Source organism: Idiotropiscis lumnitzeri, chromosome 11, assembly GCF_059441095.1.
Source record: "Idiotropiscis lumnitzeri isolate Australia: NSW breed Sydney's pygmy pipehorse chromosome 11, RoL_Ilum_1.0, whole genome shotgun sequence".
Taxonomy (NCBI): Eukaryota; Metazoa; Chordata; class Actinopteri; order Syngnathiformes; family Syngnathidae; genus Idiotropiscis; species Idiotropiscis lumnitzeri.
Genome location: NC_142401.1, coordinates 5,764,510 through 5,789,501, shown reverse-complemented (window position 1 = coordinate 5,789,501; position 24,992 = coordinate 5,764,510). Strand labels below are relative to the sequence as shown.

Sequence of the window (24,992 nt, the reverse complement as noted above, 5' to 3'; positions counted from 1 at the left end):
CACTTTTATTAAAAACGTTCCTTCTGGCTTGCACTTATTGTTAAATGAGAAAGTAGGAACAGTACGTGTGGGAAAACAATCGCTGCAAAATCCCTCTATATAGTCTCAGAGTAAATTGTGTGCCGCCATCTAGTTGCCAAGAATAAAATTAGACCCAGATTAAACGGGATTTAGAACAACATGAGAGAATTTAACAGCAAATCAGTGAAATGGGTGGACCGTGAAGGGTCCAATTAAAAAAATTTTTTTTTTAATTCTGCGATGTATTGAACCCGCCAAAAGAAAACCGGCATATAGCAAACATGGAATAAATCTCTCTTTTCACTTTACATGGTCTTTAATTTTTAGGTCAAATAGGAGATTAATGTCTAGTGTGGCCACAAGGGGGTGGCAGAGCTTCATCCTGACCGGTGCATTGTGATGAGTTTTACAGCTGACCTCTGTTACAGGTTTCAACACCAATAAAAAAGAAATATTACTGTAAAACGATATGAAAGTTTCATTGAATGACCTTTCGTGTATTCCAAAGTTTTCATTATTGGGATTAACAAGGAGAACAGCTGCTTTGCACAACCCTTCCTCTCATGGTAAACTTGTTCCAAGGCGTAATCTTCTTTTCATTACACAGCTGAGTTATGGCGCACGTAGAGACAGCCGTTATTCACATAGGCACTGCTCTTTTGTAACGCTTTTAATTCATTTTTTTTCTTCATTCCCGTCCATATGGTGACGGATCTCCGGGTAACCTCAGTGTTTGCTCTGTAATGTAACACACCAAAATGGATGCTGAGAGGAAGGCTTCAATGTTTTGGGGGGGGGGGAGCGAGATGTGAAGATAAAAATGTGCTGGAACTGCCTTGAGATTATGATTTATTGCGTGTAAGTTGTAGGATACAGGGGAGCATCTCAAGTGGAACAGTAATGTTGGGAATTCAGTCGTCTTCTCAAAAAACATGTCGTATCTAATGCAACATACTAAGCTGTGGCCTGAAAACTGAAAACAGTGGTTGAAATTTTACTTAAGAAAAATCATTTCTGGTTCTATTATTTCCTAATGGGGAAAACATACTGGAACACATGTTCGAGATGATATTTGTGTTGCAGGGGGTTGAGCGGCCTGAAAAGTCAATCAGCAGCCTGAATGTTGTGATGAGTGCCAGTGACCTGCACAACTTCAGCAGCTTCCTCTCTGGGTGAGTGTTCACGTACTTCCTGCTCGCCTCATTCCAAATGAAGCACGAGGCGGCGACGCGTTGCCTCTGCTTGTATCCGCGAGTGGGTAACGCAAGGTGTACCTCAAGGTGTACCTCAAGGTTGCTTTTCCCCATTCTCCCGCGAGAACATCAGCAAGTCTTAGCAGATGTGTGAAGCTCGCCGTGCTCTCCAGTCACATCTGGACGATGCTTGTCTGGAAAACAACACGTGGAAAAACACTGCGGCTAATGAGTGTGACACTGAGACGTTCACTCTCCACCGTCGCATCAAGCTGGATTTATTCGCGAGCAGAGCTGCTGATTTAGTGACGCCGCGTTCTTGTCATCTTTGGAAGTCCTGAGCCAAATGAGCCGTAAACCCTGTGGACTCTCGGCCCAGAGTTGAAGAAAGTCAGATGTGGCCTGCGGGGGTTTTGCGGGTTCTTTTTTCCAGACTGATAGTGCGAAGCCAAGCTGCACTGAGGTCACCCCAAACACATGCCTCTTGGCACTCAAGACAAGTGGAGAACCCCGGGTCTGGAAAAAAAGATACTTAAGATCTTTGCACACCATTTTTTTAATAGCAACAAAATGAAGCATCTGTAAAAAAAAAAAGAACACGAAAAGTTAAGAACCCCACTGCTGGAAGCAAGATTATTTGGTTGTGTAATTCAACTATTTGCGTTCAAAATCATTTAAAATATCTCCCGTTTAATGTTCACTCATTACAATATCATCAAAAAGCATAAAATGCCAAATGCTGTAGTTGTGCTTGGTCATATCTCCGCTATACTAATTGGAAAAAAAACGCACTTGAAGTGCTGCCTTCCACGAGTGAAAATACACCCCGTCCCTTTTTTTTGTCTTTATCGGCTTTCAGTTTTTAGTTGACATTCTGGTCTAGTAGTAACCGCTTGCCTAGTCACAAGTCCCGCCCCGGCTGCCTCTGTATCAAAACCATACTCTGCCTTGGCCCGGCATCTGAGAGGGGGGCGGTGTGAGCAGTAACCTAATTATTTGCTCTTTGAAATAATACTTTTAACCAATTTACAATAAACTAATGGAACAAGTTTGTCGCATTTCAATTAAGTTCTGAAGATATTGTATACTTTGTACTGAAAAAAATTCAAGGCTGGCTCTTAAAATTGGGCATGTCACAGTCTTCAGTCATAATTTGTAGTTGCAAACCACACCAAGGAGCAGAGTCAAGCGCGCATGTGACAAAAAAAAAAAAGCTTGTTTTCTAAGTTCAACTTGTGCCCGCACTGGAACATATTTGCATTGACAGGCTGTATGTTTTAACTTGAAGACGCAAAGTGTCAAAGGCAATTATTCATCCAGTTGGTGAAAGCACCGCACTTCAACACAACTTTCGTTTCCATCGGCTCCGTGCGGTGGAATAACAATTCGTGGAAACTTCACCCAGCTACTGTCAAGCCCCTCTGGCCCCTGTGGAAAAGTATTTTTTTTTTTCAGGCTCACCCAAATGGGCCTAAACAAATCCCTTTTTTTTTTTAGTTCACTATGGTACTGATATTCTTTCTGACAGCTGATTATATTTTTTCTTTAATTAGGGCAACACTCTGTGTTATTTATTAATCATCATTCTGAAGACACCAACCAGCAGCCCTGAGGTTGGAAATTTTGGAATTCAAATAAAATTTTTGAGAAAAATATGCTAAGTGAAACGAAAATGGGATCGGGACGGAGCTCTGTTGATGATGACATAAAACCGAGAGTACTTTACGTAGACATCTGCCACATAGTCAAAGGTTCGAGCCTCGAATCTACCGCTAGTTTTCTTGAGGTGCTATGGTGGTCCAGTTGGTGGTCCGGTGGATTCCAGTTGACGAACTGGAACGTCCATGGCAGTGGTTGATTTTAAATATGCCCGCCAATTGTTGCAGCTCATGTGAACAGGCTAAGTGCGAGAGAAAATGGATTGTGAATGGTGGACGTTTTCTAACTGATGTGCAAAAATATTGTCCTGACAGGGTGGAGGAGAGCAAGGACCTCCTGCTGTTCTTTCGGACCCTCAGGACTTTCGCAGACAGGATGGACGAGCGACGCCGCGCCTTCCAGCACTTTCAGGTAAGCGGCGACATGACGGCCATCGAACTCGGACTGCTCGCTTGTAAATATGGGCTCTATGTCGCGTCGTCCGCTGAAGTCTGCGTCTGCACGTGGGTGGCCTTCGTTCGTTCAGAGTTCTCCTGAGAAAATTAGAGCGCCCGAAGCTGTAAATTGCTGACTCTGACTGTCTCCGACCGTCATCGATCAGAGTGGGTGTGTCCATGTTTTCTTGTCCGCCTTTGCGCGATAAGACGGTCAAAGAGGCCAGCAAGAATTTTTGGACCTGATTGATAGCTCACATATGAGGTCAATACAAAACAATGTGGAATTCTACCCGCATTTTCAGACAAAATTTCACTTTCAGTCTTGTGAAATCTGTCCTTTTGAGCTGTTTGAGTCCCAAACACAACCTCTTAAAACTCAGTAGCTCCCCAAGTTAACCTTTTCTTTGACTTTATATACGTGGCTATTTTTATTTTTTTTTTTCAATTGGCTTTCCTTTGATTTTTATTTGTCCAGCGGTTGAACGTCCTTTTTAGGGGCCACAATCTGTCAGAAATTCTTGTAGCAATTTGCTTCTTCCTTTACAATCCCACCATATTTTTGTGGTTCATTATCAACTTAGAAAGTACTCCAACATATCGTATGTGGAGCCTCAAAACTCCAAATTCCGCCAAATATATATATATATATTTTTCATCAATATGGTCCACTTTGGTTGTCTTCGGAACCAGAACTAGTCGCCAGCCAATCGCAGGGCACAATTAGACAAACCACCATTCACACCTAAAGACAATTTAAATCTGGTGTCTTCAATCCTGTTCCTGGAGGGCTGGTGACCTGCCTGTTGTCCATCTTTCTCTTTGCTGTAACACACCTGATTCAAATGATCAGGATCACAATCCAGCGTCTGCAGACCTTACTGATTATCAGATCATTTGAATCAGGTGTGTTGCAGCAGCGAGAGCTGGAAAACAGGCAGGATTGCGGATCCCTGATTTTTGAGCCTTCAAGTCATGCAAACGTCATACAGCCTTTGCACTTTGAGATGGCTCTGCGAACCTGCCGGCCATTGTGCTGCCCAAATAGCTTGCAAATCCATCCAAATTTGACACTTTTTAGAATTAGTCGTTGCTCATTGTCCTGCCTCCACAGCAGTAAGAATTCAAGGTTTAATCGGTTTGCAGAAGTCGTACAGAGCCGCTGTTTACTCGCAGAGTTGAAAGCTTTGCCAAGTTGGCGCACAAATGCAGCATTGACTCGCTTTTTCCATACTTGGCTGCATGCTTTTTTTTTTTCTCAGTTTTATTTTGCTCTACTCGCATTTTTTTTTAAGCAATGTTGGAAAATGCAATTGTCCTGTAGTACGCAACAGGTAATGACACACAGACGCTGGAGTGTTGAGCAAATGGAAGCCAAAAAAAAAAAATAAAGGCACATTTTTTTTTTTCTTTTGTGTTGCTAGTGGACCACAGCCACATTTTTACTGCGCCGATGGTGGTCGGCCTCTTAACGGCTACAAACCACAAACATTTACAAGCCCTTGTATTCATTTTTCATTTGTGGATGTGGGTGTATTTTTTTTAAAGTGGTTACAAAATCTGACAGCTAATTTTATGTGCAGTTATACAAGGTAAAAGAGTTTGGGTCCGAAGAATTTCAGCATGGCCTAAATTTATACATTATAATGCATTTGAATTAAAGCAATGTGTAGACATACGCTTTTAATTTAATTGGTTAACATTCATGAATAATTTCGTTTTAGGCAAACAATCTCAATTTTCAAAGGCTCAAATTTATCTCATAGTTTTTGTTTTTTTTTTTGCTTGTTTTCCTTACATCCCAGTACTTTTAAACTTCTGAAAATGCTGGTCGTTCCGACACAAAATGGATGCCAATACTCAGTGGTAGTCCTCAACAGCATGAACAGCGACTTGTCTTGAAAAATATTTGTACATGATCATGCTTCTTCCTCACCATCAATAATTGCAAACACATTTAAAAAAAAAAAAAGTTAAACTTTATTCAAATATCTTAAGCCGTACACGTTTCACTGTACAACCACTGTTCTATACACATTGGTAATCATTTTTATTCGACAGATTTATTACTGAAGGGGATGAGTTGAGGCTACATTTCATACACGGATTAAATAAATGATGATAAATGCTTCCGTACTTAAATTCAAGTTGCGCTTATAAATTAGAGATAAAAAGGAGGCGAGGTGACCACAAAGCCGCTGTGCCCATTGAGAGTCGTCAATATTAATTTTTTTGGGTTACTAATACTGGAAGTAATCGGCAAGTTCTAGCCACAGTGGTTTGAATGATTGATTTTTTTTTTCCCCCATCAGAAGATATGAAACCAACTTGTAATTCTGCTTCTCCTGGCCGTTTCACGCTTTGATTGTAACGTCGAAGGCCAGTGTCCTCAAACTCCAGAATATTAACATAAAACAAAATTCCTCCATCTATTCTATTGAAAGGGATGACAGTAATGTTGGTTGTTCTTCACCGGTACCGTCCGATTGGCAGTACTTGCATACACATAAAGCTGTCGGGGTACTTGGACAGAACCACAGGATTTCCGTCCAGACGAACTTCGCTGAGGCTGGGTCGAAGGTAGTAGGTGTCATTGGACCTGCAGAAGGTGTCGATGTTGACCTCTGTGATGTTGTTGTTCTGGAGGTGAGAGGGGTACGGTGTCAAGAATGAAAAGAAGGCAGTAACATACTCACAAGGCAAGCAAAATCTGCCAGGTAGAGAATTTGTTTTTGGCGGAACTTTGCAGTTATCGCAACGATACATTTCTGCCAAGAGGAAGCCTACACGAGTCTGATCTTGTGGAGCTGAGTTATTAGAAATTTCTCCACCGTGCTCCAATCACACGCAAGCATGCATCATTTATCCGTCAGTATGCGGGTTTCAAATGAACCAAATGTCTCTGATTAGCTCTTCTTAAGGACGCTTATAAATGGTCAACATGAGCCTAAAATGTCTTCTTCAAATCCTGACGTCAGATGGCATGTGTGTTTTAAGGCATGAGTCTTTTTTGCGGATCTACTCATGATCAACACGTATCCTAAATGCCATGTTGCAAAGTAATACTGGAATCTCGAGCTGTATTGCAATAAATTCTGAAATATGAAGAGACATCACGATTTAAAAAGTACTCGAAACAATGTTACCTGAAGATGGCATCTTAAAGACAAGTCAAAAAGCTGATTTTTTAATTTTTTTATTTTAGGCATGGCTGCATTTTGTAGGCCTACTTGTGATTGACATGCTGACCAAATTTCATGTTGCATAATTAAACGGGATTCGAATAAATTGAGAAGTACAAGGGGCCATTTGGCAAAGTGAAAAATGACCCTAAATTGGCTGGTTCAAATCCATAGATTTTTTTTTTTTTTTTTTTTTTTTTTTTTTTTTACACAGACTGGGCATTGAATTTTTAAAGTAGTAGTGAAAAACACATCAATCTCTAGAGGCCATTTTCTAAAATGACTGCTTCAAAGCAAAGTGTTGGACTTTGTGTCTTTTGAGGCATAGCTTTTTTTTTTTTTTTTTTTTTTTAAGACTTTTTTTGGTGCGTCTACTTAGGTTAAACATGCCTACCAAATTTCATGTTGCTGATTCAAGCTGGCTTCAGTTTTTGTATTTGGCTTCAGAATGTTTTAAATGCTGTCAATGAGGGAACGAGTTGGACGACCTTTACCAAAATGACTATAAAATGGCCGCGTCGAACAAAGATGCCGCATTTCCTCTGCCTTCTCTTCAAACTTTTGTTGTGCGTCTACTCCTGATCGACGTGTCGACTAAACGTCACGTTGGGAAAATGTGAGTCTGCATTTTTCAGTAATTAATCAAGAAAGAGATTGATTTCCAAATGAAGTTGCTCCAAATGGTGATGCCTGAACAACATCTGATGTTTCCAAAGATATACTAACATACCTGTAGATGTAAAGTCCGAACCTTCTCCGGGATCTGTGGGACTGCCTCCATCTCATTGTTAGCCAGGTACAAGTTAACCAGACCAGTCAGTTTCTGTCAGGATGATAACGACATTTCCATCAATCAGGACGTGGTATTTGTTCTCTGGCCAATAAGAAATTGCCTCCTAAATAATCATTCCCAGATCAATGTGGTGTCTGTTGTAACGCGATATAGACCTTGAAAGCAGTAGCTTTGACTCCCTTAGTCTTCAAGAGGTTGTTGTTGGCGTTGAACGACATCAGCTTGGCGGGGAGCGCCGGAAGCCTGACCAGCCGGTTGTCAGCCAGAGACAGTTCCTCCAGTAGCGGCAGCTTAGCGAACGCCCCGTCCTCGATCTCCGAGATAAGGTTCCCCGTAAGGTCGATCCTCTTCAGCGTCACTGTGGCGCGATGAAGAGAAAATGAAACACTACTAGATTTGCAGATTGTTTTTCTTTTGATGTTGCCGTCGTGACACGCGGCAGGTTGATTGCCACGGTTGATAAAGTTATAATTGAGATTCAAATTAGTCATATTTTCTCAAGATGGAGTTAAATTTTCCCTAATAAATTTTTTTGGGGAAAAAATGAAAGCTTGAAGTATTATTATTATTTCTGAAAGTCAAATTTCCTCCTCACAGTTTTAATTTTGCAACAGTTTTTTTAAGTACATTAAAAAAAAAAATTTTAATAAATTTTTTTCATAATGCTTAATTTTTTTGGGGGGTCAATTCAATCATAGAAAAAAAAAGCCGTTTTTTTACGGCACAAAGCAATGCTTCGGAAAAAAGTTTTTTGTATTTTTAAAAGAGAAATGCACTTTTTTTTTTTTTGATATTGACTCCTCCCCCCAAAAATATTTTTTTGTCCTGTCAAATTTTGACTTCATTCTCCCCAAATTTCAGCTTTTCTCTTGCAAATATTACTACTCTTTTTTTTTTCTGATAAAAGGGACCTTATTTTCATATATAATTTTATTTTTTTCCTGTTTGGACACTCTCAGACTTGTCGATTTGGAATTAGCAGTTGCTGACAAGCTAAGCGGACATACCGGCGCTGTGTCATGACAACTTACCAATATCAGCAAAGTCTCTGGTGTTGATCTTTTTAATTTTGTTAAAGCGAGCGTACAGGTAGGCCGTCTTCTTTGGCACGGTGGGAACTGCCGTCATGTCCGGGCTGACTTCCTCGCAGTACACTGAACCAGTTAGGCAGACGCACAGCAGGCAAGTGGGCAAGTCTGCAACATACGTGGCAAGCGGTGATGTCAGAAGTAAGAGGCGACTCACCTCGTCATCGTTCCTAAAAATCTCATCTGAATTGGTGTCAAGGAAGTATTTTGACTTGGAGTTCACTTATTTGACACATCATGCTGATATCTAATTATATGATTATGCAAAATGTTGCAATGTCGTGCTTTACTGCAATCTGTGCAAAAAAGTCACGGATAAAAAAAATACTCTCCTCTGCTCTATGAGTCAGAAGTCACTTTTACGTGGTCTGCAAGCCCCTCCCACAATGTCCATTTGAAGCAGCTTTTTCCACCTTTTTACCATCTTGCTACACTGTGTGTAAAGAAGGGATGTTCACGACCACTTTATGTCAGACCAGTACCAGTACGAGTTTTCACTGTTGAGTATGCGCCGATACCACCGGTACTTTGCTGCCATCTCTTGTGTCTCATTATCCCGATGCGGCAACCTGCAGCGGCCAGTTGAACTCGCACCCCGGGAACGAAGACTTTGCAAATGAAGTTGGCTTGTTCTTTGGCTTACCTGAGGCATCTGCCACCGCCGGCATGGGGGTATGGTCAGGTTCATCGGCCGAAGGCAGCGCTCTCTGTGGAATCAATCGCACCCAATATGAAAGTCAAGATCGCGTGTTGAGGAATTTAAAGTTGCAGTTAGTGGTTCCTTCAAGCTATGTCATCATCAATGAGTCAAATGATTTCATCCCGATCCGTCACGGTGCAGTCCGAAGTAAATCGATTGGTATGCCCTGAGAAACCGGTCATTTCCATTTTTTACGGAAACATTTTCAGAATCAAAACGACTAAGAAAAAAGATTGGCTCCTGTTTCAGTTGAAAACTCTCTCTGTGGATCAAACGTTTAAAATTCGACTCAAGCCAACATGATGATGATGTCTGGGAACAATGTTTTTTATTTTGTGATTTGGAGGGCATCTTTTTGCCAGTAACTTCACTCATTTTGATGGCCTAAAGATAAATTCGTCCATTACAGCTTTTTTTGGGGGGGGGTACTTGAGAATTTCCCGCTGTTGAAGACTTCAACAATTACTAAAGGACAAAGTATTATCATATTGCTATTCATTATATTTAAAATTAATTGATTATCCCAAATATGGGAGTTGTCATCTGCCTCAAAAAAAAAAATCCATATATATTTAATTATTAAATGAGCCAACATTGTTTACTTGAATGTACTTTTGTGTTTTGCAGCCGGTGACGTTGCATGCACATTATCTTGCGTGAAATGTTCCTAAACTTTGGACATTCTCTGTGTTCTACAAGCGTCTGCAGTAAAATAGCCCACGTGGAAAACTGATCAGTGCAAAGTCCCTAATTTAATGGAAAAATGTACAATTTAAAAATCCATCACCCCGCAAACCACATAGCTTCAACAACAAAAGCTATCCGTAAAAAAACCAAAACAAAACAATGCACCTCAATGCACGTTGGAACGCTTTTGCGTTTTTCTCTGCAACTGCCAACTAAATTGATTTAGTGTTTTACAACAGACGGGAAATGTCGGTCCATCTGTTCTGAGAAACAACCGTTCCCGAGAGTGCGAAGTGAAGATTACGTAGAAAAATGGACTTTCTGGATTCATGCAGTGTTTTCACCACAAAGCAGACAAAGTTTGGTTTTGCTTGGCTGGAGCGCGTGCGGAATGTCTTCTTGTGGTGGTGCGAGGGTTTCTGCGGTTCCAGTGCGCTGTGTTGGTCTGCCATGAGGAAATGTTGGACTCAAGAGTGTTGAATGTACTGAATGTATGGTAGGGAAGCTAAATGGGGGATAGGTCAGTTTTAATGTGTCTCCAGGAAAAAAAATTGTTTAAGGTTAATGTTAGAAATTAACTTTTGTAGTTGGTATGGTCATATTTTTAGCTTTTGCGCACCCTTTCGTGAATACATTTTTGTGGAAAGAATCAAATGATCAGAATAGATTTGAGTGTCACGGGAAGCAGTCATTCCCCAACTTTTGAAGCCACACAAATCCTTCAACAAAGTTGGTGCACCCCCTTTCCCACACACCCGCGCTCGGAGAAACAAATTGTATTGAAATTGTAATCTGGGCGCACCCATGGGGGATGGAAATTTCCTTTGATGGAAACTAATGATGAAAATGTCACTCACTGATGTTGGCTGACGTTATTATGTAGTATTGTCTAAAAGCGGTCTTTCACAAAATTCTGAAGCCACCCACGCCTCCCTTCAATATTCCGATAGCGCACCCCTGCCCTCATTCACACATACAATACAATACAACCTGGATTGGTGACTTTGGATTGTATAATTTTTTAAACAATCTTAAACATAAAAAAAATAAAATAAGGAAGCTATGCACCACCTTAAACATTCTGACAGGGTTGGCGCACCCCCCCCTCCTCTCTCTTACACACCAACACCCCCTCAAAAACAAAACCCAACAAAGCCTGTAGAGCTATAGCCAATGGCAATTCTTTTTAAAATAAGCTGTCTTTAAAATAAACTCTTATTTCATAACTTTTAAAGCAAGCTTTACCCAACTTTTCAAGCTTTTATTCAGCATTATTACACTTAATCTCATCTGATTTTTTTTATTTATTTTTTTTTTAAATTAGGAAATGTTAAGTAAAACACACAAGTGAATCATAAATAATTTCTTACCCTGGCCCGCGTCGATTTGTAGCCGTTGCCATAGAAGCTGCCATGCTGCCTTCCCGGTGTGGCCCCCGCCGCCAGCCAAGCGTCCCCACGGGAACCGGCGGCTGTGCCGGCAGCCAGCCACGGCGCCAGCAGCATGCACGTCAGTACCAGCGCCCTCATGCTGCTCGCCATACCTTTTGAATTTGCGACAGCAGATGTGTTGCGCTTCAAGCCCCCTCTGCGGGCTGGGTCAAATGACGCTATTTAAAGGCTCAAGTGCAGCGCTATAAAGCACACTTCTTCTTTTTGTTTTTTTTCCTTTTAACCCTTTTCTAACCGCGTCTCACTCCTCCAAGACTCACAGGAAGCCATCATGTAAATAGAAAGAATTGCTTCCAGAGTCAAACTGTCAACATGAAACCTTTTTTTATTTTTGTTACTGTGCAACATCCAAATAGGTACGGCCCGCAAACCCCAAGTGGGCTGTTGGAGTGTAGAGGGGGTCCAGTCTGGCCCATGGGACGAGAACACCAACTGCAATTTTTAATATTTCGATGAAAGGAACTGTTGTTGCGATTGTTGTCCACTGGAGGGCGCACTGACAGCCACTTAAATGGATGCTCTGAAATTGGCTTTTACCCAGGATTTCATGGCTGATCTAACATTAATAACATGTTTCATTAGCAAAGTACACCTATTTAATTTTCTAAACTAGGTAGACGTTAAATTGCACTTTGGGTGGCACTCCATACACACGCATGAACACCCCCCCACACACACACTTCCTTGAATAAAAACAGTCAATCTTCCGTTCTATTCCCCTTTAAACTCATTGACGGGCAGCTGTTTCCAAAGCCCAGTTCTCCATATTGCCCGCCATTTTAGAGCATTATGACCAACCCGCACAAGTTTGTGTTCCGTGACAAGGGAAGCACCAAACCTACCAAAAGAATGTCTACGCTCACTTCTTTAACCTGAAAAACAGTTTGTTTGCATCTTTTTCTGTCCTTTCGTCATCAGCAGTAGATCATGGGTTGGTGTCACCAAAAACACCGGTGATATCAAAAAACACACGAGTGACTTTTATGCTATTTGTTGCTTTTGTCACACTTTGAACTGCGACAAACACCAAAAACAAGACTGAAATGGGTTTGTGGAGGGAAATCAACAATTTCATTAATAATTTATTACAAAAAAAATTGCCATTAATGAATTTTAAGAAGTCCGACTTCCAACCAGATTGAACGCCTAATCTTTATCTTCAACTCAAAATCTGTGCTGATCTCAAAATCAGTGACGCAATGCTGCCATCTACTGCTGCCTGCATGTCAATACACTTCTTCACTTGTAGAAGCTTGAATTGCACAGACGAGCTGGCCAAGAACAGTTGAAAAACATACTTGACGAATTTATTCGTGCTTGCAGTCAATGGTTGGATTACAGCTGACGAAAATAAACCTCCACAGCAGTGAACAAGTTAATCAATCCAAAATCGTCAAGCGGAAGCTGTTCTGTATTCAAATTGCTTTATGTAACGAACTATGACGGCTTAAGACGGTTTGTTGACTCAGAGGTCGACAACAGCCACTTGTCCCAATGGTTCCACATCATAGCGTGAGGTCTTAATAGTGGTGGTGAACGCGAGCGTATTACATAACATGTCAGCCAGCGTGCTGTCAAAATGTCAGTCGGTAGCCCTCGAAAGTTGGCAGCTGTTGTGGGGTTAATGCGGCGCAGCGGCCCGTCGCTCTGCACTCGCTCTTCTATGCCAGGCCAGGTGGTCCGCTGTGCTTGCGTCATCAAGTCGGGAATTGGAAAGTCTTCAGGGACGAACACTCGAGCCATTCCACACCTGCCACTGGAAAAGCCAACTCGCTGTGTCAGCTTGACCATGTGGATTATTTCGACTATTGGTACCGCACACATTATGTATCAATGTGATGATTAGTGTCGTGCCGTCACTTTCAACAATTAAGATCTAAATCAGCTTCCTTAAAGGTTTGATTTTTTTTTTTTTTTTATGGGAAAATTTGGCATGGTACTACCTAAAAGTATTGTTGGTGAGTGGATGTGTCCCAGCTCTCGCTAATAACACAAAATTGACTTCTCGCCTATGTCAAAGCTTCCGTGCATTTTGATTGGCTATAATTTGCGACATCGCCATATCGCCCACACTGCACGGATCTTCAGTGGATATCCGTCGCATCGCTCAGTTCTTAGCACACATTTTCAGCGATTATCTTCAAACGTATATAGAAATAAATCTCCCAATTGATATTACAGAGTCCTTGAGACCCGATCTGCAGACTAACGTGAAAATGTGCACATAAGGGCGTTCAATTAGCTAACTAACTGGCTTTAGCGTTAGCCACTATGGATGCTGAGTGACGCGTCAAGTTCCGTTTATTGGCAGGTGTGCTAAGAATGTGCTTCTATTTTGTTACTATTTGTTCAATGAAGCTGTTTAAAACCTCTCTTAATTCCAAACCACTTCTTATAAATTACAATTTGTTTGAACTAGCGGTGGTATGATAAATCCAATTAGCTAATGAGGTTCGTTGAACCTGTGACGTGCAGTTGAATAACTGTGCTGTATTGTACAATAAAAAATAATCTGGGACATCTCGTTTCTGAATTCACTTTACAGTCAGAACTTACTTTAGTGCCTTATAGTCCACCTCGAATGAAAAGTAAAAGTTCCATTAAAAAAAAGAAATAAATGAAATGCATTACACACTGATTTAGCCATCCAACCTTTCATGTTTTTTGCCACACACTTTAACTCTGACTCGCTATAAAAAAAATAAAAAAAAACGTCCGAAAGATAAAAAAACTGCGCTTTGAATGCGGATGTTGTCTTTACCACACTGACAACCGGGGGAGAAAAAAAAAAAAGCTTCTCTGCGGCCCTTTTCCTCCCGTCATAAGAGTTGAAAGGTGCTCATAATTGCTAACACACCTGTAACAGTGGAGGCTCATGTTCCACGGATGTTGATATCTTTTTCTTGGTCGTCGTCTCCTCGTGAGACCTGAGAGTGTCACATGCTTTCGATTTAAGCCGTTCGCTGTTGAAGTCATCGTTAGTGCCGCCGTTGCGCTCGTCCTCGCTCATTTTTTCCCTCTCGCTGCAACTTGTCAAAAAGAAGAAGACGAAGAAGCATCGACACACACAAAAAAAAAAAAAATGCGGGGAAGCCCGACATGTCTTGTTGCTTTGCCAAAGTTCACTGAATCCAGTCCAAACGCGGCCGCAAGTCAACAGCTGTGAAATACACTCGGCACACTCTCATCGCTTTTATAACGTCAATTTTCTTCCAGTGGAAAGTTTTCCCATACGTCTTTGCCAGATTCAGTCTTTTTTTTTTTTTTTTATTTACTTGTGGCATTCTTTAAATCAGTGTTGGGCAAACTTTTTGTGCCACATTTGACTTTTAAAATGGGCCGATGGGCCAGGCCATTCGTTTAAAGAGGTGAAATTGTGTGTAAAATTCATTTACTCATATGTATTTCTTTGGAATTAATTAGCCACTCTTAAAATGTATATATTTTTATACATGTGAGTATAAAATTGTTTACTTTCATCAAATCGGTTATATTTAATGGGATTGTTTGAAAATGAAAGCAATACAGAGCGTCATATATTTTCTTAATTACTATCCATACTTGTTTGTAGAAGTGCAACAAATTATGGATTAATTGACAACCAATCAAGTATCAAATCCATGCTCTCATCTGTAATTATTCTCCAATTTGTGTTTGTGTTTTATCATAATGAAACATTTGCAAACATCTGCTTTTACTTGGAAAAACAATGGTGCCCATTTTTGCCAATTGTCTGAATCACGAGTTTGTTTCTGCATTTTCAATTTGTTTTTGAATAACAAGATGGAAATGAAATCTTCGTAAAAAATAATCAGCAAGATTTATCGAATATTAAAATAAGCTCTAAGTAAGGGAAGGGAGCATCCTTCTCAAAATGATGAATCTATTAATTTTTTTTTTTCGATAAATTGATTCATTGTTGCACCGCTAATAATGTTAGTCATTATGGTAGCACTTGAAGAGCTGATTAAATTTTTTTTATTTATTCATTTATTTAAACGACCAAGTCTGTGCTGCATTAATTGAAGTGTCAGTGTTGAATTTATTTTTAGTACTGTTAGTACCTCCTACATTGTTAAAGTCAGCGCCATTGAAGGCAGCAAATTTACAGTACTTTGGATCTTTTATTTGGCTCCACTGGAGAAAAAGAACGCTTTCAGAAATTGGCATAATTGTGGATAGGTGAGTTGAGAAGACATGACAGTATTCAGTTCCAAATCGAGTGTGTGTCTGAAGCTAGCAGCGGGATTTCTGCTGCTCGCCATTTCAAAATGGGACTGAACTTGGTTGTCCTCCAAATATTCTTACCCATCCGTCTTTTTTTATGACGTGACATGGACATAAATCATCAAAGGAAAAAGTTTTGCTGCTTGTCAACTGAGTAAGTCAAGTGACTCTGTTCTGTATTACTGTAAATATTTTGGAAGCGAACAATTTGGTCGTCCTATGCGCACTGATGATGGCTTTCCCGTATGCTCGGACTGTTTTCAAATAGTGGCACTCCGTCTTGGAATTCAGTCGCAGAGAATTTCAGAGGAAAAAAAAACAAAACATAGGGGATTGCTAAAACAGCTGCATGCACGTCGTGGAAAACAACAATGAAGGTGTAGAAGGATTGCTACGCTGCCCCAACTTGTTGGGAAGGATTTGTGGAATAAAATTCACACCTTGATATACGCCGTCTATTCGTTTGACATAGTTTTTTTTTTCGGGCGTCATTTGATGAAGTATTTAAGGATTGTGTGTTTTAAAGTCTGCTGTCTGCACATGGTTCCTGCTGTCAGAGAGATTCACAGCAGATGTGGCAAAGTGGAGATTGCGCTAAATCAACGATGTAGAGCAACAATAAACGGCGTGCAAAGAATAATGACTCCCTATGTACTGTATCTTTTTTTTTTTTTTTTTTTTGAAGACCTAGCACCCTCAAAATAAACTTCAATTGCAAGATCGTAATAGTGTTTGAATTAACGTCCTTCGAGTGGAACAAGGCCTAGAGCTGCGCGATTCCGGCCAAAATGCTCATCACAATTATTTTTGATTAATGTAGTCCCGATTATGAATGAGTTATTCATCATGCTCAGAAAACATCAGTATTTTTATTCCACTACTTAAACAGTTTTTATAATGAAATGAAGATAAATAGGCAATCATTCTTGAATAGTGCATAATTAAAAAAATGAATTTAAATTTACTCGGCTAACTGAGCTAAAGTGTGTCACACGGTGAAATATGGGTGGGTCTCCAGGCAAGACACTATTCGCCGATTCACAGCCACTACCGATTCTTAACTCCAGATGAAAACAGGTGACTTGTGGCAGGAAGGGCATCCGGTGTAAAAAAAATGTGCAAAACATAACATTGCTAACAGGGAAAAGATCGTCACTTGATTGCAGTAACATCTTTCCACCATTAGAGGGTGCTAATAGACTGAAACTGTCATGACTCTACAGTACAATGGAATTGTATATTTTGGTCAGGCCAAAAGTTTCCGTACAGAGGAAAATGTATTATGTCTATTTTTTTTTATATCATAATTTTTCTTTTTAGATATGTCTTTGTGGTTGATTTTTGTGTCAACCTATTTTCGGGGCGCGACTTATCTAACCTTGTCAAATATTTTTCCCAGCCCAAATAATGAGTGAAAGTAGTTGGATACATTTGAGTTACGCTTCGGTCAGAGCTGCAACTGTGTTAGCATCAAAGATGAGTGTGCATCTTCATTTTTAACAATTAAACATAATAAGCCCGAATATGCGTCACATTCTGGCAAATTTGCAATGTCGCAGTCTTTGTAAGCAACTAATTGGAATATTTTGCTTTTTTAAAAATGTTTTCTGTTTGAATAAAAACTTTGTAGATTTCCGTAAACAGCCGCTGAGGAAGAAGATATGCACATTTGAAATGTAACATTTTGACATTGTGGTTTAACACCCAATTTGAAGCAGGAATACTCCATAGATGAAAAACACTTTGATGCGAAATTTGTCACAGGGTGTGGGTGGAGCTTGGCAGCAAAGTCAGACGATTCATCACGAGATGCCGAAATGTAATGACAAAACTTGACTGTACGTAGCTAATAAATCTCATGTGTCTTTATAGCATGTGGAAGGAAGATGATGACGAGCCAGCCAGCGGCCGAGTGGAAAAAATGGCCCGCCCATGAACAGATTGACTTAAGATAGACTCAAATGTAGTCGTAACTCGGCGCATCCAAAACGTCAAACAAACAATCGAAACCAGATGTCAGCTTAATGACGACGCCAACTGGAACATTTCGCTCTTCAATTGATAGCTTTAATTATTGGTCATTATGCAGAAATGTAATATTGCAAATATATATATATATTTCACAGACAAAAATGTGCGGCAAGTAATCAAATCAGGCTGTGTAAATAGTGCATCAACAACAGGCTTTGTATCAAGTATTTCAACTGGCCAATAAAAGCCAAACGGTTTTATGTATTGCATTTACAGCCGAAATCATTGAACGTTAAAGGGAGGTGGCAAAAGTGCTCACACGCTCTGTGTACTTTAGTACGTCCTACATCACTTTTGTCTAAAGAAGGTCCTCATCTCACTTCAACATAATCCGTTAAAACCAGGATGCCACAAGATGACGGCAAAGCCCTTCTTTTCTCTTCGTGAAACTCCTCATCTCACGTTAGTATAGTTCATTGGGGCCAAGATGTTATAAGATGGTGGCTAAGCACTACTTTTCTCTAATTGAAGCGCCTCACTTCACTTCAACATAGTTCTTTGGCTGTAAGATGCCACTGGAGGTGGCAAAAGCAATATATTGGTCGTGATGAAGCTCCTCAACTCACTCGAACATAGTTCCATGGCACCAAAGCACCACTTTTGTCTAAATGATGCTCCTTTAATCACTTGAACATGGTCCCATGGCACCAAAGCGCCACTTTTGTCCAAATGAAGCTCCTTAAATTACTTGAACATGGTCCCATGGCACCAAAGCACGGTTGTTCGTCTAAACGCTGTTCCAGGGCACCAAAGCATCACTTTTGTCTAAACGATGCTCCTTTAATCACTTGAACATAGTTCCATGGCACCAAAGCACCACTTTTGTCTAAATGATGCTCCTTTAATCACTTGAACATGGTCCCATGGCACCAAAGCGCCACTTTTGTCCAAATGAAGCTCCTTAAATTACTTGAACATGGTCCCATGGCACCAAAGCACGGTTGTTCGTCTAAACGCTGTTCCAGGGCACCAAAGCATCACTTTTGTCTAAACGATGCTCCTTTAATCACTTGAACATAGTTCCATGGCACCAAAGCGCCACTTTTGTCCAAATGAAGCTCCTTAAATTACTTGAACATGGTCCCATGGCACCAAAGCACCGTTGTTCGTCTAAACACTGTTCCGTGGCACCACAGCACTACTTTTGTCTAAATGAAGCTCTTCAACTTACTTGAATATAGTTCCAGGCACCAAAGCGCCACTTTTGTCTAAACGGCGTTCCATGGCACCAAAGCACCACTTTTGTCTAAATGAAGCTCCTTAAATCACTTGGACATAGTTCTATGGCACCAAAGCACCACTTTTGTCTACATTTTTTTTCCCACCTCCACTACCGTTGACATCAACTTCTATCTTCTTCAGAAGTTCTTATATCCTCTTTGTCTTTCATTCTCATCAGATGGTAATAATTGTGCAATTATGTCTGTGTTCTTCTTGTTTTCTTAATCCATGATCACCCGACCTTATATCAGATCATTGTCAACATATTTTGACTTCATTAAAGACTGCATAGATGCTTAGACACAGACAGAATCGCAGACGCCGTTCGATGAGTCCTATAAAAGAAAAAAGAAAAATAATTTTCTCCAGACGGTGACGGCGCCCGTGTTCTCCTCATCACAATTAGCGCCGGGCGAAATATTTTGCAAGCGCCGTGTCCTCTTAAAACAAACGTAATTGCATTAACATGGCAACTTCCAAGAAGTGCACACGTGAGGAACGCATTGACGCTGACCACAAACGGCATCAGCAATGAATGAACGAGGCCTGCTTCGCCGCACAGACAGGATGCGCCTGATTGAACCCAACCAGAAGAAGACATAAAAACATTTTTATATGGTCTAAAATTCACCGCACGCGTGTGGCTTGAAACCACATTTGCTTGAATTGAAATGACCTGATGTGTCCACTTAGTGAAGGATTTCACGTGCGCCTCATCGTGACATTTGAAATTGAATCTCAACAGCAAAATATGTTTACAATACCGTGCTTCACTTCAATTACGAGTTGATTCAAATCCTTTTCGGATTAAAATTTATACCAAAAAAATCACGGTGGAACACGATTCACTGAAATCATGACGCAAAATAGTTCGTTCTGCTTATACCGCGATACAAAACCATTCACTCCAGTTGTCTTGCGGCATTTATAATTTTGTACGATAAAGTACTGTTAAATCCAAGGACGACTCAATCCGATTCTCTCAAATTATAGTGTTACGATTCGATCCGTTTACTGCAATACGATTCACTCCGATAATGGTAGAAAACGATTCACGATACACCCCGATTATGATGCCATTCGATTCAATTCACTGACATTACGACACGTTAGGATTCATTCACTTGGCGATACGATTCACTCGAATCGCGTGATGATTCGATTCGCTCAAATTAGGATGTGAGCTGACGTGATTGATGACAGTTGTGCTGTGATGTGACTTCTGGAAATAATCCACTGCTCCCCTCAGTTTCCCTGAGGAAATGCAACATTGAGGCCATATTCTCAAGACAGACATACATACAAACAAATTGAACACAGAATGAATAAACAACTCAGGGCTTTTATATTTCTTGCGTAATGCACCACTTTTTTCTAAATGACGCTCCTTAAATCACTTGAGCGTAGTCCCATGGCACCAAATCACCACTTTTGTCTAAATAAAGCTCTTCAACTCACTTGAACGTAGTTCCGTGGCACCAAAGCACCACTTTTGTCGAAATGAAGCTCCTTAAATCACTTGAATGTAGTTCCATGGCACCAAAGCACTACTTTTGTCTAAATGAAGCTGCTTAAATTACTTGAACGTAGTTCCGTGGCACCAAAGCACCACTTTTGTCGAAATGAAGCTCCTTAAAATCACTTGAATGTAGTTCCATGGCACCAAAGCACCACTTTTGTCTAAATGAAGCTCCTTAAATCACTTGAATGTAGTTCCATGGCACCAAAGCACTACTTTTGTCTATATGGCGCTCCAATGAGATTGGATATTTTCGACTTGTTTCAGTATAAACTATCTCGCCTGTGATATATTTTGCTTGTAGTAGTGGATTCAAAGTTAATGAATCCCATGAATCCCAGTTGAGCGAACACAAGTCAAGTGTACCTCGCTTTCTTTATGCGTGAGGGGAAAATGCCAGCAGTGCTAATCACACAGCAGACATCTAACATCCAATACCGGCACGAGCAACGGAGCCCAGTCAGCCACTAATATCCTTCATATGGCCCACAGTCACGTCGTCCAAAAAACGTCCACGCTCGCTTGACAATTTCATCAGTCTGCGTCTCAAGAGGGAAAATCAGACGGACATTTATCTGCCCACCGAACTCGGACGTGCGACAAAAGCAACACAGAGCGAGTCACTGCGAAAGATCCTCGCCATATACTTGAGGAGCCGAATTGAGTGGACCTCTCACGCTACGATAAACAGCCAAGATTTGCTCTCTACGATAAACAGTCGGCTGCCCTGGCCGCTGCGTGACACAAAGCAAAGATTCCGTTTCATCCACTACAGCTGACAGGAATAACGCTTGATCAAAATGAGCACAAGTACAGTCGCGAGAGAATATAGTTGTCAACTGCTTTGACAGAATAGAGACGATTCACAAATGGACGGTTGTGGTGTGCAGGCCGGGCCGATTGAAATTGTATCCATTTATCTTCAGCTATCTACCATTTCATAGCCATTTTGTTGGTCATAACATTTTTTTCTTGTTTTTTTTTTTCATCCAATCAGAATTCAGCTTTTTGTGTTGCCATGCCACTGTAATCTGCCCAGGGTCTTCAGACTCAGGAGTGCTAGCCCCATGACATACACCATAAGCGCTATTTGCAATGATTTTTTTTTTTTAAACAAATCAAATTTGAAATTCACAACCCTTGGCCTCTGTCGCTATTTTTCAGTCCTCTGATTGGTAGAGCTACGGCACCATCTTGTGGTTGAAATGAATTACTGAAGAGTGTCAGCAGCTAGCAGGACAGTGAGTTTGCTTGGATCTGAAATTTTTGTCAAAGCAAAAAAATAAATAAATACAAAAAAAATCAGCCCAAAAATCGCTGCTGTTGCCAAAAAAAAAAAAACGAGCCGGGTCACTCGTATCTCAAGCACGACTTATATATCACGATCATACCGATAAGTGATCTTAATGTTCACGATAATCGTGATATGAAATTGTCATTCCGCGTTACATCCGATTATTTCGAGGTTCATCTTTGCGAGGTCCACAGGGATCCGTTGTGGTTGTTCGTGTTCGTGCATTTCTAGTTTTCGGCAAGTTGTAAAGTGATGGATGAGGTTTTTATTTTTTTGGCAAGAAGCATCCAAAAAGTTAAGGGAGCCCTCGGCTGCTTAATGACTCTACCATTACGTTTCGCTTCAAACACGCCGGCAATGTGAGCTCCGCAAAAACTTCTTCCTGGTTTACCATGTGATCGAAGCTAATCACAGGTTAAAATAACACAGAACCTCATTATTGCTCCGATTTTTTTTCCAGTACACCTTTAGACTCATCTAAGTCTCCAAAAATTGAAAAGTCACATTCTGGATGAGCTTTTGAAGTTTTAGAGAGCTGATAAGGATCGTACTGCGAGTGCATTTTTCATGGCTCTTTTCAGAGGAGCCACAAATCTGTGATGGAATTTTTTTTCTTTCTCTCTCTTCTTTTGGGAAAGGGATTATTCGAGTGCAGGCTTTCCAGCGAGCTTTAGGAATTCAAACTAAGTCTGCTCTTAATCAAGCGAGTATTAGGCTCTGACATAGGATGCCTTCATGGCTAGTTCCTGATTCCTCAGCCCCTTTCACACTGCCTGGGAAAGACGTCTTTTTCTGCCGTCGCTTTTGTTGACCAGGAATTTTCCAGAATCTGAGCTAGTATCAGAAGCAGTGGATAGAAAGTCTGCAAACCGCTGTTCAAATGCCAGATGTTTGTGATTGAAATTCACAATTAATGTGGCTGCGTATTATCTGTACGACTCGATCAGAAAAATCTCCTTTTGAGAGAGGAAATAAAAATAAGACCAGCCTTATCTTACAAAGCGGAAAAAAAAAAAAAACTATAAATCTCCACAACTCATGTGAGGAAAATGTGTTCTGGTGCAATAAAACAAGGTTGAACTTATTGGCCATAATTCTCAAAAGTATGATTGATCACTTAGCACGGAAAGAACATCATAGTGAGGCAGCATTATGCTTTGGGGCTGTTTTTTTTTTTTCTTTAGTCGTAACTCAAATGGGACTTAACCTTCACGCTTCTGCTACAAGTCCCCCTACCACATTGAGAAAAGCCTCGTAGAACTGCTGAACTTTATCTGCACTTTAAATGGCGACGGGTCTGCGCCGACTCCTCTTTAACATGAGTTGGAATGTGATTGGTTCATCCGGAGCACACACTTGTGCAACCACTTGATCTCCGTTGCAAAAAGATGTCTTTGTTTTTCAATTAAATTGTTCAAATTATCGATCACATTATTGGTGGAAAAAGTTTGGAAATGTTGTATTGGTGCTTCATTGCTTAATTCTTCCTTTATTGGTCTCATTTTTTTTTTATATCGCAAAAACATGGGATTTGAACAGGGGTGTGTAGACTTTTTATATCTGTCTGTTGTCAAGGCAAACTAGCATGACATCACAGTCGGGCAAAAATCTGAATAGCTTGCTTATTGTCAGGTTTTGGAATTGTCTTCTTGTACGCTTTGTATCTTTTTTTTTTGCCTGTTTGCTGTTGCATTGCACACCAGAGTGGGGGTGACCACTTCACGTCCCAAAGATGCGAAATTCATTATTACCGATAATTACAAACTGAAGCGGTATTACTCACTCTGATAAGGCAACCGAAACAATTTCATCCTTTTTTTTTTTTTTTTTTTTTTTTTCCAAACCTGTCAAATCAATGGCAAAGACTAAAGCAGGGGTATGCCACTGAAATAATCGACCCGATTCTGAGCCCCATTCAGACCCAAGTCAGCTCAGGTCCAAAAACCACAATAGCCGATTGTTTTGATTACGTCTCATCCTGCTCGTTGAGCTCTTATGACTTTGTTTACCTCTCTCAAGGCGTTTAATTCTAACGTGTTTGCGTGTGTGTGTGTGTGCGCTGTGAGACGTGGCAGGAGGGGGGTCTGGCCAAGTGGTAGATCTCTTCCATATGTTTCCTGCAGCTTGCCTCTTACCTCCCCAAAAGGCCGCACTTACCAAGTCTTCATTTCACTTTGGCCTGTGGCTGTCAAAGCGCTAACAACGGGAAGAGTTATTCAGCTCTCTATCGCGATTCCCGTCTCCCGTTGTGTTCGCTTCCGAATCGCCGCTTGGAGGGGTGTAATTGGTTCTGCTCAGTCTTTGTGAGTCAAGGAATGAGCGGATGCTCGGGGCAGGTCATATGGGCGTCGGAGTGATTTTGTGGCGTGTTACGGTTGGAGTTGGCATATTCGTAGCGGCTCTCTTTTACTTTTTGGGAATTATTTGCTGGCTAGGATTAGCAATCCAGGCACACAAAACGCAGAAATGTCATCTGCCCCTTGATTTGTATTGTAACCAAAAAGTCGGGTTGCAGCATTTAACGTTACGATGGTCTAAAATCGTCAGGAACGCCATCTTGTCCCTGTTTGATCAGTTGGCCAGTTTGAAAACATGCCTACAGGACTTGAGTGGAACTACAAGCGCCTGAAAAGTTGCATCTCAACATTCCAGTCTTCACGTTACTCGTTTTATCCTTGCATTGCAAGGGATGAACCTGGAGATTAACACAAAAGCCTCTAAAATCCTCAAAAACTTTTTTTTTTTTTTTTTTTGACGGTGGGTAAACGGTCTGAAAGCACGCTACTGACACCTACAGTACTGGAATGGAACAGCAACAACCTAAAATGGCAGGTCTGAACGTTGCAGCTAACAGTCGTCAGCGTTGCTTTTGTGTTGCCGTAACAGAACAGTAAATCTTTAGTGAAGCCTTTAACTAAATATCGATCTGACGATAACCTCGTACGTAAATGCTGTTTGTATGCGCTTGTACGTATATTCGGGAAATGTTTCCTGTCTGTAGTTTTGCGCAGTGTCTTCATGTTGGAAAACACCACGCAGCATCCTCCAACTCTGTTATTTGTTCCACTGTTTCATTTCACTTACCAGAGAATAATGTAAAAAAACAAAAAACTACTCACTGTATGTATAAGCACTGCTAAATGGATCACCAGATGATCTTTATATTCTATTTTTTTGCTGACTATCATTTCTTCTCTTTTCCTTCATTGGGTTTAAAACATCAAGAACAACCTTGAACTCCACACATCACAAGTTTTAGTGAACACTGACATCTGCTGGTGGATTGAGAAACAATGAAAGTCTTTCCTGCTTTTTTTGTTTTGCTTTGTTTTCAAGTCAGCTACCTCACATATGACAGATAATTCACCGTCGATCGAAAGCGTGCCTTTGTCATCGTTTATCATCATTTATCTCAACTTTATTTCAAAGACAACAACAACGACAACGACAAGGTGGATGGAGTGAAATGTTGGCAACAATGACATGATGTCA

The 24,992-nt window shown here is 40.7% G+C and overlaps 2 protein-coding genes across 5 annotated transcripts in view; one reads left to right on the top strand and one right to left on the bottom strand.

The window, feature by feature from the left end:
- cenpp (centromere protein P) overlaps positions 1-24,992 on the top strand; it is a 63,575-nt gene that overhangs the window by 2,501 nt on the left and 36,082 nt on the right. For all 4 annotated transcript variants that reach the window (XM_088308268.1, XM_088308269.1, XM_088308270.1 and 1 more), the window contains exons 5-6: positions 1,105-1,193; positions 3,188-3,284. In XM_088308268.1, coding sequence (XP_088164394.1) covers positions 1,105-1,193; positions 3,188-3,284 — 186 coding nt within the window. The remainder of the gene's footprint in view (positions 1-1,104; positions 1,194-3,187; positions 3,285-24,992) is intronic.
- ogna (osteoglycin, paralog a) lies at positions 5,291-11,356 on the bottom strand. Its single transcript, XM_088309258.1, has 6 exons — positions 11,128-11,356; positions 9,014-9,077; positions 8,314-8,478; positions 7,438-7,640; positions 7,220-7,312; positions 5,291-5,947 (listed from the first exon to the last, which is right to left on the bottom strand). The coding sequence occupies exons 1-6, from the start codon at positions 11,296-11,298 to the stop codon at positions 5,777-5,779; spliced, it is 867 nt and encodes a 288-aa protein (XP_088165384.1). The 5' UTR covers positions 11,299-11,356; the 3' UTR covers positions 5,291-5,776.

Bases quoted from the DNA above. Each gene is read 5' to 3' on its own strand.
- ogna (XM_088309258.1), bottom strand. From the start codon at position 11,298: ATGGCGAGCAGCATGAGGGCGCTGGTACTGACGTGCATGCTGCTGGCG. The intron at 9,078-11,127 runs GTAAGAAATTAT...TTGATTCCACAG, and splicing joins ACAAATCGACGCGGGCCAGG to AGAGCGCTGCCTTCGGCCGA. The intron at 8,479-9,013 runs GTAAGCCAAAGA...CGTATGTTGCAG, and splicing joins GGCGGTGGCAGATGCCTCAG to ACTTGCCCACTTGCCTGCTG.